The following is a 13,692-nucleotide window of genomic DNA, read 5'->3' on the forward strand; positions in this document are numbered from 1 at the left end:
AAGGACATAGATGAATTCCTTAAAAAAATATGGATTACAAAAAATCTCTCATCAAGGCAAGGTGGATCTAAACCAGAAAATAACAGAACAAGAGATAGAGGGCGCCATTCAGAACATGCAACTGGGCAAATCTCCAGGACCAGACGGATTGACTTCCAGATACTATAAAGCTTTAAAGGAGTGGCTGATACAACCGTTAAAGGAAGTCTGTAATGAGATCCTAGAGGGGAAAAAGGCACCAGAGTCGTGGAAAGAGGCGTACATTACACTCATACCAAAGACAGAGACTGAAAAGACTCAACTTAAGAACTACCGCCCAATATCACTACTTAATGTGGATTACAAAATTTTTGCAGACATTTTGGCAAAAAGATTGAAAAGAGTATTGATGGAAAAGATTCATAGGAACCAAGCAGGCTTTCTCCCAAAAAGGCATTTATCAGATAATGTGAGGAATATAATTGACATTTTGGAATTGCTGGAGGTGAATATAAACACTAAAGCTGTTCTGATCTTTGTGGACGCGGAGAAAGCCTTTGACGATATCTCTTGGAGTTTTATGAAAAAGAATCTTCATGGGATGGGGGTAGGCCAAGGATTTGAGAATGGTATGGGTGCGATATACTCTGAACAAAAAGCCAAGCTGATTGTAAATAATGTAAAAATAAAAAAATTCCTTCCTGTAGCACCTTAAAGACCAACTAAGTTAGTTCTTGGTATAAGCTTTCGTGTGCATGCACACTTCTTCAGAATGAAAAGGACATAGATGAATTCCTTAAAAAATATGGATTACAAAAAATCTCTCATCAAGGCAAGGTGGATCTAAACCAGAAAATAACAGAACAAGAGATAGAGGGTGCCATTCAGAACATGCAACTGGGCAAATCTCCAGGACCAGATGGATTGACTTCCAGATACTATAAAGCTTTAAAGCTTTAAAGCTTTTCCAAAATGTGTGCATGCACACGAAAGCTTATACCAAGAACTAACTTAGTTGGTCTTTAAGGTGCTACAGGAAGGAATTTTTTTATTTTGACTATGGCAGACCAACACGGCTACCTATCTGTAACTGTAAATAATGTAGTAACTGAAGAATTTAAGATAGAAAAAGGGACACGACAAGGGTGCCCAATTTCCCCATTGCTTTTTATATCAGTCCTGGAGGTTTTGCTAAATATGATTAGAGATGACCAGCAAGTTAAAGGTGTACAGGTCGGAGCCAAACATTACAAGTTAAGGGCCTTTGCAGATGACTTAGTTTTGACCTTACAAGAGCCAGACACTAGTACGAAAAGGGTGTTGGAGATAATTCAACAATTTGGCCAGGTGGCTGGATTTAAATTGAATAAACAAAAGACTAAAGTTTTAGAAAAAAAACTTGACAGTTATGGAGAGGGAGAAATTCCAGAATGAAACAGGTTTGACAGTGGTTAAGAAGGTGAAATACCTAGGGGTTTATTTGACATCTAAAAACTTGAACTTATATAAAGACAACTATGAAAAATGTTGGTCAGAAATCAAAAAAGATCTTGAAATATGGTCAAATTTGAAATTGTCAATGTTAGGCCGAATTGCAGTTATTAAGATGAATGTATTGCCTAGAATGTTGTTTTTGTTTCAAACTTTGCAAATCCTTGACAAGATGGATTGTTTCAAGAGGTGGCAGAAAGACATTTCGAAAATTGTCTGGCAGGGCAAAAAGCCCAGAATAAAATTTAAAATATTGACAGATGCAAAAGAAAGAGGGGGATTTGCCCTGCCGGACTTAAAACTGTACTACGAAGCAGCAGCGTTTTGCTGGCTGAAAGAGTGGATGCTCCTCGAGAATACAGACATTTTGGACTTGGAAGGTTTTAATAATGCATTTGGTTGGCATGCATATTTATGGTATGACAAAATTAAGGTGCATAGGGCCTTTAAAAATCATATTGTTAGAAAAGCATTGTTTAATGTTTGGATAAGATATAAAGATCTGTTGGAAAATAAAACCCCTAGATGGTTGTCACCCTTGGAGGCTAAAGCATTGAAAAAGCTCAATATGGAGGCCGGATGGCCAAAGTATTGGGAAATTCTGGAACAAGAAGGAGATAAATTGAAGTTACAGAGTCATGAGAAATTGAAAACTAAGGTACGAGATTGGCTCCATTATTATCAAATAATGGAGATGTACAAACAAGATAAGAAAATTGGCTTCCAGGTGGAGAAATCAAAATTAGAAACTGAACTGTTAGAACCCAATACTAAGAACTTATCAAGAATGTATAACTTGTTGCTGAAATGGAATACACAGGATGAAACAGTTAAATCAGCTATGATTAAGTGGGCACAGGACATTGGTCATAACATTATGTTTGCTGACTGGGAATGGTTGTGGATCACCGGGATAAAATTCACGGCATGTAATGCCTTAAAGGAAAATATTATGAAAATGATTTATAGGTGGTACGTGACTCCAGTCAAGCTAGCAAAGATTTACCATTTGCCTGACAACAAGTGTTGGAAATGTAAAGAATCTGAAGGTACTTTTTATCACCTTTGGTGGACGTGCCCAAAGATTAAGGCCTTCTGGGAAATGATATATAATGAAATGAAAAAGGTACTTAAATGTACTTTCCCTAAGAAACCAGAGGCCTTCCTCCTGGGCATTGTCGGCCAATTGGTGTTAAAGAAAGATAGAATTTTTTTTATGTACGCTACAGCAGCAGCAAGAATCCTCATCGCAAAGTATTGGAAGACACAAGAGCTACCCACTCTGGAAGAATGGCAGATGAAAGTGATGGACTATATGACACTGGCTGAAATGACTGGCAGAATCCGCGACCAGGGGAAGGAGACGACGGAAGAAGACTGGAAGAAATTTAAAATTTATCTTAAGGACTATTATAAACTTGATGAACCTTAAAATGTCAAGGTTTTGGGAATGAAAGGGATACAGCGATATAAGAATAGATTGAAGGAAAGATTAGTAAGACATATCCTTGACAGAATCATTAGAAGTTGCTGAAAAACTCTGGACATTGGGATGCAGAAAGGGAAGGTATGGGGGAGTGCGAGAAACAAGGTTTAAGAAAATAAGGTCATGAAATTATACGTGTTTGTATGTCTTTATATATGTTTGTATGGTGTTTAAAAATCTTTGTAAAATTAATAAAAATCTATTTAAAAAAAAAAGGATTGGCTACTTTTAGAGAACACTGATGTCCTAGATCTGGAAGGGTTTAATAACGCTTTTGGATGGCATGCATATTTGTGGTACGACAAGGTAAAGGTTCACAAAATGTTCAAAAACCATATTGTCAGAAAAGCAATATTTATTGTCTGGTCAAAATACAAAGACTTATTAGAAAACAAGACCCCGAGATGGTTATCACCAATGGAGGCTAAGGCCCGAAAAAGACTCAATATGGAAGCCGGTTGGCCGAAATATTGGGAAATAATAGAAAAAATTGGAGATAATTGGAGGCTGCAGAGTTTAGAAAAATTAAAGAACAAGGTGCGAGATTGGTTACATTACGCTCAAATTCAAGAGGTTTTTAAATTGGATAAAAAAATAGGATTCCAGGTGGAAAAATCGAAATTAGAGACAGAACTGCTTGAACCAAAGACTAAGGTACTTTCGAGAATGTATAACTTGCTGCTTAAATGGAACACCCAAGACGAGACAGTCAAATCAGCCATGATAAAATGGGCTCAGGATATTGGGTATAACATCATGTTTGAGGACTGGGAAAGGTTATGGACCACCGGAATGAAATTCACGGCATGTAATGCCCTGAAGGAAAATATTATGAAAATGATATATAGGTGGTACATGACCCCAGTCAAGCTTGCAAAAATATACCACCTGTCTGATAATAAATGTTGGAAATGTAAGGAGGCTGAAGGGACATTCTTTCACCTCTGGCGGACTTGGCCAAGAGTGAAGGCCTTTTGGGAAATGATCTATAATGAGTTAAAAAGGTATTTAAGTATACCTTTCCCAAGAAACCGGAGGCCTTCCTCTTGGGCATTGTTGGCCAGAAAGTGTTAAAGAAGGATAGAACTTTCTTTATGTATGCAACTACAGCAGCAAGAATACTCATCGCAAAACATTGGAAGACACTAGATTTGCCCACGCTGGAAGAGTGGCAGACGCAATTGATGGACTACATGGAACTGGCTGAAATGACTGGCAGAATCCGAGATTTGGGAGAAGAAACAATGGAAGAGGATTGGAAAAAAATTAAGGACTATTTACAAAAACAATATAAGTTGTATGAATGTTAAAAATTTGTACGATTCGGAAACTATAGCTTCAGCAATTAGATTTGTGAAACAGGAAATTAAGCTTCAAGTAAGAAAAGGTCAAAATCTAAGGTAATACTATGTTTAATTTAAGATATAAGTAATTGATAAAAAGTATTTTAAAATTAGAGGTATAGTATTTGAGAAGTACAAAATAAGGTACGAAACAAGGTAATAATTTGCTGATACTTTTATTATAAAGAATGCAGGGTAAGGGAGATGTGAGCAAGTCCGGTTAGTTATATAAAAAATGTTATGAATGGTTGGTTTTCTTTTCTTCTTTTTTTTCCTTTTCCTTTTCCTTTTTTCTTCAGTGGACGTTTCTAACTTTGTATTTGAAAACTTAATAAAATATTTTTTAAAAAAACAAATTGTTAATTCAGCAAATCCCTCCCCTCTTCATTCATCTTAATCTTCAATTTTTAAATATTGTAACATTAATTTTTTACCTATTAATAACCATTTTCTCATATTCCCTTATAGCATTACAGCAAAAGACCACTTACCGTATTTTTCGCCCTATAAGACGCACTTTCCCCCCTCCAAAAATGAAGGGGAAATGTGGGTGCGTCCTATGGGGCGAATGCAGGCTTTCACTGAAGCCTGGAGAACGAGAGGGGTTGGTGCGCACCGACCCCTCTCGCTCTCCAGGGTTCAGGAGAGCCCCAGCGCCAGCCCCACAAGGTCGGGGGACAGAGGGAGGCGGAACGCCGCCATCCTGCTGTCTCCCGAAGTGGTTTGGAGGCTGACAGCGGGGAGAAGAGCGCTTCTCCCCGCTGCCTGCCCCACCACTCCGGGGACAGCAGGGAGACGCAGCGCGTCTCCAGGCTCTCCCCGGACCTGATCTCAAGGCGGGCGGATGGAGAAGAGCGCTTCTCCCCGCTGCCTGCCCCACCACTCCGGGGACAGCAGGGAGACGCAGCGCGTCTCCAGGCTCTCCCCGACCTGATCTCAAGGCGGGCGGCGGGGAGAAGAGCGCTTCTCCCCGCTGCCTGCCCCACAAGCGCCTGGGGGGAAATAATTTTTTTTTTCTTTATTTCCCCCCAAAAAAAACTTGATGCGTCCTATGGGCCGGTGCGTCCTATGGAGCGAAAAATACGGTAGTTTCTATCCAACATCATTCTAACATTCATTAATTTTACAGTATTTCTGTAAATAATCTTTGAACTTTTTCCAATCTTCTTCCACCGACTCTTCTCCCTGGTCTCGGATTCTGCCAGTCATTTCTGCCAGTTCCATATAGTCCATCACCTTCATCTGCCATTCTTCCAAGGTGGGTAGATCTTGTGTCTTCCAATACTTTGCGATAAGTATTCTTGCTGCTGTTGTGGCATACATAAAGTTCTATCCTTCTTTGGCACCAAATGGCTGACCATGCCCAGGAGAAACGCCTCTGGTTTCTTCAGGAAGGTATATTTAAATACCTTTTTCATTTCATTATAAATCATCTCCCAGAAAGCCTTAATCCTTGGGCACGTCCACCAAAGGTGAAAGAATGTACCTTCAGTTTCTTTAAATCTCCAACATTTATTATCGGGCAAATGATAGATTTTTGCAAGCTTGACTGGTGTCATGTACCACCTGTATATCATTTTCATAATATTCTCTCTTAGGGCATTACATGTCGTAAATTTCATACCTGTGGTCCATAACTGTTCCCAGTCAGCCATCATTATGTTATGTCCAACATCTTGTGCCCATTTAATCATAGCAGATTTCACCGTTTCATCCTGTGTATTCCATTTCAACAGCAAGTTATACATCTTTGACAAAATCTTAGTTTTGGGTTCTAGCAGTTCTGTTTCTAATTTTGATTTTTCCACCTGGAAGCCAATTTTCTTGTCCAAATTGTATGCCTCCATTATCGCTTGCTGGTCCCCTTTGGAGGACCCCTTCCCGGTCTACCGGCACCTCCAGGTCTACCCAGTCACATGGGATGGGGAGACGAGTGCTCTCCGGCCTACTTGCTGCGGAGGCTGGAGCTGCTCGGTCTACCGGGTGCTGGGGGAGGCGTAGACTGCCCGGGGTAGTCGTGAAGCCTGCCAAAGGCATCCGGAAAACATCCACTAAATAATAATATTTAGCTATATAATCCCTAGTGTAGTAAGATGCCTTTGGAGCAGGCATTTTTTTTAAAAAAAGTTTTTTATGAACCACCCTAGTAGGGCAGTAATTGTTCCTTGATAATTTGTCACCCCCCCCCCCATGATGGCACCTGGGGTGACCCACCCCCCGCCCCCTCTCCTTCCCCCCTGGGTCTATCAGGTGTTTTATACCTTGTGGAGAGGCCCTCCCTTCAGCAAACTGCTGGCTTTGGCACTCCTCCATCATCTTCACTTTGCTCAAGGAGTACTGCTATTCCTCCCTCCATTTTGACTTCAGGCGCATGTTGCTCCTAGGCCTTCTCTCCAGGAAACACAGATCCCACTTTTGACATCAGTGTTACAAACATTGGGTGCCACTCCTGCTCTCTGCCAAGCGGTAGCAAGATTCCAGGGGGTTCCAGGCACTCACCCAGGATCTGTGTTCCTTTGGAGAATTGAGACACATATCTTCCCATTGTAAACTGCTTCAAGATCTTTCAGGTAGTAAGCAGTATATAAAAGGAAATAATAACAACAACAACAAGGATTCCAGAATCACCTGAAAAAGGGTTGGTGGGACCTGCTTCTTGGCAAGATGAGTTTGCACGTGATCAACTGTTGGCTTCGAAAAAGGCTGTGGGAGGGGGGAAAGGATTTTTTTAATTACATTTTTCCCCCAAGACTTTATTATGAAGTTAAAATAACAATCCAGTAAGAAATACAAAGAAGGGAGGGATAATTATTTTTAATGGGCTAAAGATGGTTTGAGGGACGCGGGTGGCGCTGTGGGTAAAACCTCAGCGCCTAGGACTTGGCGATCGCATGGTCAGCGGTTCGAATCCCGGCGGCGGGGTGCACTCCCGTCGTTCGGTCCCAGCGCCTGCCAACCTAGCAGTTCAAAAGCACCTCCGGGTGCAAGCAGATAAATAGGGACCGCTTACCAGCGGGAAGGTAAACGGCGTTCCATGTGCTGCGCTGGCTCACCAGATGCAGCTTGTCACGCTGGCCACGTGACCCGGAAATGTCTGTGGACAGCGCTGGCTCCCAGCCTCTAGAGTGAGATGAGCGCACAACCCTAGAGTCTGTCAAGACTGGCCCGTACGGGCAGGGGTACCTTTACCTTTACCTTTAAAGATGGTTTGAGGCGGGGGGGGGGGAGCCAGCAAAGTGCTTTCATTTATTAATTAAAATACGTATATACTACTGTTTCTCATATAGATAAATAGATAAACAGCTGTTTACTGTCCTCACCAGCTTATGCTAAATATTTTCATGGGCGGAAGAAGAAAATTGGTATATAGCACTCAAAAGAGGCATTACAGCTGAAGCAGAGGAAGCCACGACTTCTGTGTAAGTGTTAAGAGGAATACAGTAACAAATCAACGAGACGTTTCTTCCTGGCTTCCAATCCTTTTAACAAAAGCACTGCTTTAAGTGGCTTTTAAAGGGTCCTGTCCCTCACTGTGTTTAAAGAAGTACTGCATTCCAGTCCCTGGCTAGGCCTCCACATTAAGACATCTCTGTCTGGTTTTAAGTCCTGGCTTTTAACTAATCCCGGGAGGATGTGCTTACGTACGTGTGAGCAGGAGAGCAGCTCTTTCATTATATAGGTGTCGTAGATCTGCCGGCTCCTGCTGAGACGATCCTCCTCCGAGTCCAGTTTCTCATATTCTTTAATCTGCAAGACACAAATGTGGTGATTCAGCACACTGAGCCTCTGAGCTCCTCAATTCCTCCTTTGATGGCTCTTCTCTTGGCTTTCCCACTGCCAGACGACTGAATAACTGGAGAAACTCCCCAAAACCCAACAACAGCAAGGTTGAGCTCAGCGGCAGAGCATCTGCCTTGCATGCAGGAGGTACCAGGATCCAATGGTAGGGCTGGGAGACACTCCTGCCTGCAATGCTGGAGAGCTGATGCGGGTCAGTGTAGAGATGGAACAACTCAGTGTAAGGCAATGTCCTAAGTTCAACACTCCAGGCCACTTTGGCTACATCTGGAGGCAGCGAAAGCCATTCTTTGTGCGGCTGATAGAGCGGCAAAGAGCTTGATCGTAAAATCATAGTTGGAATGAACCCAAAGGGTTATCTAGCCCAATGCAGGTATCACAGCTTGAGAAACCTTGTCTTTCAAAGCAGATTAGTGCCACATTCTAGCTACGTTGCCAAATGCATGCCACTCTCCCCTTTATACAATGCTCTTCCAGAAAAGGGGAGCTCTCCTAAGATTTCTCTCCCCAGGTGACCAGTACACAGTCCAAGCAGGGCTGCTACGGCCAGCACCAGGCGCTCTCTTCCTTCCCTACCTCTCAGACCCTGGGCTATTTTGGGAAAGGCCAGAGCAGCCTTCCTGGTGCTGGAAAGCAGGCCAGGGGTTCACAAGCTGCAATCAAGCCTCTTACCCTAACTGACTCAGCTCCATCCGTTAATTCCTCTAATCAGTTTCCATGGAAAAGAGACTTCTGCCTTTACATCAGGCCTGCAGCGGCATTGACACCAGGAAAGGATTTGCGGGGGAATGGAACAGCTGCTGAAGCCTCATTAACAGGCAGCTCTGGGTTGGGTGTAGATGCTGGTTGATTGTGGTTGCCCCACATTCAGGATGTGTTGGCACCAGAGCATAAGGGCCAAGAGCCTCAGAGGAGCCATGGGTCCACCCAGCCCAGCATCCTGTCTCCAGCAGCCACTGCCTCTGGGAAGCCTACCAACAGGGCATGAAGGCAATTCCCAATCTGTGTGCCACCAGAAATTAAATGAGCGGCTTCTGTGAGCCCCCAACGCTCCTTCAACCAAGGAGGGCAGTCTGCTTGTGTGGGCAGTGCTTGGCCCCATCTCCTCCCACTCCACCTGAAGGCCGGCAGTTCTGTTGCATCTCTACACAGAGCAGGGCATTCAATCATGCCGCCAGGCTCCCAAATGAACCGGGGGCCTGCCTCCAGAGGAGGGCTTTTGATGGATCTCTGCATGATACACTGCTCCTTGGTTAGCCTCCCACAGGGCTGTGTAAGCCTGTCGCATTTCCATATTGAGCAAAATGAAATAAACCTATCACTCTGAGACATCACCTTGCCACAAAGTTCCGTATAGTAAAACCTATGGTTTTCCCAGTTGTGATGTATGGAAGTGAAGGCTGGACCATAAAGAAGGCTGATCGCCAGACTCTTGAGAGTCCCATGGACTGCAAGAAGATCAAACCTCTCCATTCTTAAGGAAATCAGCCCTGAGTGCTCACTGGAAGGACAGATCCTGAAGCTGAGGCTCCAATACTTTGGCCACCTCGTGAGAAGAGAAGACTCCCTGGGAAAGACCCTGATGTTGGGAAAGATGGAGGGCACAAGGAGAAGGGGACGACAGAGGACGAGATGGTAGGACAGTTTTCTCGAAGCTACCAGCATGAGTTTGACCAAACTGCGGGAAGCAGTGGAAGACGTGGAAGTGTTTATTCTTTTTGTAACCTGCTTTGAAAGTTTTAAATGTATTATTATTATTATTATTATACCACCCTATACCTGGGGCTCTCAGTGCACAGAATAAAATCAAGATATAAAACCACAAAATACATAATAAAAATAAAAACAACCCAATCTCCCCCCCCAAAAAAAAAACACAACACATTTTAAAAGGGCATAGGATGTAAATCGGATCAACCAAAGGCCTAGTTAAAAAGGAATGTTTCTGCCTGGTGCCTAAAGGTGTATAATGAAGGCGCTGGGCAAACTTCCCTGGGGAGACCGGGAGCCACTGCAGAGAAGGCCCATTCTTGTGTTGCCACCCTCTGAACCTCTTGAGGAGGGGGCACACGAAGGAGGGCCTCAGAAGCTGATCTCAGGGTTCAAGTAGGTTCATATGGGAAGAGGCAGTCCTTGATGTATTGCGGTCCTGAGTCGCTTAAGGCTTTATAGGTTAAAATCAGCACATTGAATTGGGCCCAGAAACTAACTGGTAACCAGTGCAGTCAGACCAGGATTGGTGTAATATGCTCAAACTGTCTTGCTCTGGTGAGCAACCTGGCTGCTGAATCATAGAATATAGAATCATAGAATCCTAGAGTTGGAAGAGACCACAAGGGCCATCGAGTCCAACCCCCTGCCAAGCAGGAAACACCATCAGAGCACTCCTGACAAATGGTTGTCAATCCTCTGCTTAAAGACCTCCAAAGTAGGAGACTCCACCACACTCCTTGGCAGCAAATTCCACTGTCAAACAGCTCTTACTGTCAGGAAGTTCTTCCTAATGTTTAGGTGGAATCTTCTTTCTTGTAGTTTGGCTCCATTGCTCCGTGTCTGCTTCTCTGGAGCAGCAGAAAACAACCTTTCTCCCTCCTCTATGTGACATCCTTTTATATATTTGAACATGGCTATCATATCACCCCTTAACCTCCTCTTCTCCAGGCTAAACATGCCCAGCTCCCTTAGCCGTTCCTCATAAGGCATCGTTTCTAGGCCTTTGACCATTTTGGTTGCCCTCCTCTGGACACGTTCCAGTTTGTCAGTGTCCTTCTTGAACTGTGGTGCCCAGAACTGGACACAGTACTCCAGGTGAGGTCTGACCAGAGCAGAATACAGTGGCACTATTACTTCCCTTGATCTAGATGCAGCCCAGAATTGCATTGGCTTTTTTAGCTGCCGCGTCACACTGTTGGCTCATGTCAAGTTTGTGGTCAACCAAGACTCCTAGATCCTTTTCACATGTACTGCTCTCAAGCCAGGTGTCCCCCATCTTGTATTTGTGCCTCTCATTTTTTTTGCCCAAGTGCAATACTTTACATTTCTCCCTGTTAAAATTCATCTTGTTTGTTTTGGCCCAGTTCTCTAATCTGTCAAGGTCGTTTTGAAGTGTGATCCTGTCCTCTGGGGTGTTAGCCACCCCTCCCAGTTTGGTGTCATCTGCAAATTTGATCAGGATGCCCTTGAGTCCATCATCCTAGTCGTTGATAAAGATGTTGAATAAGACCGGGCCCAAGACAGAACCCTGTGGCACCCCACTAGTCACTCTTCTCCAGGATGAAGAGGAACCATTGATGAGCACCCTTTGGGTTCGGTCAGTCAGCCAGTTACAAATCCACTGAGTGGTAGCATAGTCAAGACCGCATTTTACCAGCTTCTTTACAAGAATATCATGGGGCACCTTGTCAAATGCCTTGCTGAAATCAAGGTAGGCTACATCCACTGCGTTCCCTTCATCTACCAGGCTTGTAATTCTGTCAAAAAACGAGATCAGGTTAGTCTGACATGACTTATTTTTCAGAAATCCATGCTGACTATTGGTGATCACAGCATTCCTTTCTAGGTGCTCACAGACTGTTTGCTTAATGATCTGCTCCAGAATCTTCCCTGCTATTGATGTCAGACTGACTGGGCGGTAATTATTTGGGTCCTCTCTTTTCCCCTTTTTGAAAATAGGGACAACATTTGCCCTCCTCCAGTCTGCCGGGACTTCACCTGTTCTCCAGGAATTCTCAAAGATGACTGCCAGTGGTTCTGAGATTACATCTGCCAGTTCTTTTAATACTCTTGGATGCAGTTCATCTGGCCCTGGAGACTTGAATACATCTAAACTAGCCAAGTATTCTTGTACTATCTCCTTAGTTATTCTGGGCTGTGTTTCCTTTGCTGAATCATTTGCTCCAAATTCTTCAGGTCGGGCATTGTTTTCTTTATCGGAGAAGACTGAGGCAAAGAAGGCATTGAGGAGTTCAGCCCTTTCTGTGTCCCCTGTTTGCATTTCACCATCTTCTCCTCTGAGTGACCCCACTGTTTCTTTGTTCTTCCTTTTGCTACGAACATACCCATAAAAACCTTTTTTGTTGCTTTTAACCTCTCTAGTAAGCCTGAGTTAATGATGGCTGACTGGGAACAGCTATGGACCACTGGTATGCAGTTTACGGCATGTAATGCCTTAAAAGAGAATTTAATGAAAATGATTTACAGGTGGTACATGACACCAGTGAAGCTTGCAAAAACTTACCATTTGCCCGATAACAAATGTTGGAAATGTAATGAAACTGAAGGTACATTCTTTCACCTTTGGTGGACATGCCCAAAGATTAAGGCTTTCTGGGAGATGATCTATAATAAAATGAAAAAGGTATTTAAATATACCTTTCCGAAGAAACCAGAGGCCTTTCTCCTGGGCATGGTCGGCCAATTGGTGCCAAAGAATGATAGAATTTTTTTCATGTATGCTACAACAGCAGCAAGAATACTTATCGCAAAGCACTGGAAGAAACAAGATCTACCCACCAGGGAGGAATGGCAGATGAAGCTGATGGATTACATGGAATTGGCGGAAATGACTGGCAGAATCCGAGACCAGGGAGAAGAGTCGGTGGAAGAAGATTGGGAAAAAATTAAAGTATATTTACAAAAATATAGCAAAATTAACGAATGTTAGAAGGATGCTGGAATGAAGTTACATGGCTTTAGCAGAAATGTTATAAAGAATTAAGTAAAAATGGATTGTTAGTGGGCCAAAGTGTAAAATTTAAGGTCAGATTGGGTTAAGGTAAATTATAGAACAAAAATTGAGTAAGATGGAAAGGATTTGCTGAAATAGCTAAATTGAATTAGAATACAAAAAAGGGAGGCGTGAGGAGGTCGATGAAACAAGTAAATGAAAGGCAAAGATATGGAATATTGGATATGTGTTTTAGTGTTTTTGGTTGGGTTTTTTTTTGCTGTATTGTTGTATTGTTTTTTATGTATTTTTTATGTATTGTAATGTATGTTCTGTTAATTTCCTTGTTGTTGTTCTTTTTTATTTTTTCTGTAATCTTTAAACTTTTAATAAATATTATTATTTAAAAAAAACAAAAAGGGAAGTTTGCAAAAGAGCTGTTTTATCACCATCCATGTAGTGTCAAAAATTTCCCCTGAACCTAGCTCTTAAAAAAAAAAAAGAGGGGTGGGGTGGGGGAAGAGATTCCTTTACCATGTTGAAGAAAGATCCAGACACGATTCACCAGATTTGAATCGCATAGAGGACAGATCTCTTACCTCTTCATAGAACTTCAGCTGAGGAACCCCTTCCTCCATGTTCATTTGGCATAACTCTTTGAAGAGCAGAAACCCTAGTAAAGACAGAAGAGTGTTGTCAATGTAATAGGAATGTAATGTAATAGGAAACGGAATCCCATATAAAGGAATCCCACATGCAAGTCCTTATCTACCTCACTACACTGGGATAAACTGAGGTCTGAACAGGAATTTGGAAATGCAGAAAGATATAGGTTTGCATGATATAACACTGTTTTCAGTTGGTGCTAAATGGCTAGAACCATTTTCCAAGGAACCTGCTGCTGAACTTTGACCAGACGATCTTTTAAA

The 13,692-nt window shown here is 42.7% G+C and overlaps 1 protein-coding gene across 5 annotated transcripts in view; it reads right to left on the reverse strand.

Annotated features, from left to right (window-relative positions):
* Nucleotides 1-13,692, reverse strand: part of GRK3 (G protein-coupled receptor kinase 3) — a 176,200-nt gene that overhangs the window by 97,811 nt on the left and 64,697 nt on the right. For all 5 annotated transcript variants that reach the window (XM_081168529.1, XM_081168527.1, XM_081168526.1 and 2 more), the window contains 3 exons: nucleotides 13,363-13,436; nucleotides 7,945-8,046; nucleotides 6,928-7,002 (listed from right to left, as the gene is read on the reverse strand). In XM_081168529.1, coding sequence (XP_081024655.1) covers nucleotides 6,928-7,002; nucleotides 7,945-8,046; nucleotides 13,363-13,436 — 251 coding nt within the window. The remainder of the gene's footprint in view (nucleotides 1-6,927; nucleotides 7,003-7,944; nucleotides 8,047-13,362; nucleotides 13,437-13,692) is intronic.

The sequence above is a fragment of the Podarcis bocagei genome (genome assembly GCF_964188305.1).
Source record: "Podarcis bocagei genome assembly, chromosome: 13".
Taxonomy (NCBI): domain Eukaryota; kingdom Metazoa; phylum Chordata; class Lepidosauria; order Squamata; family Lacertidae; genus Podarcis; species Podarcis bocagei.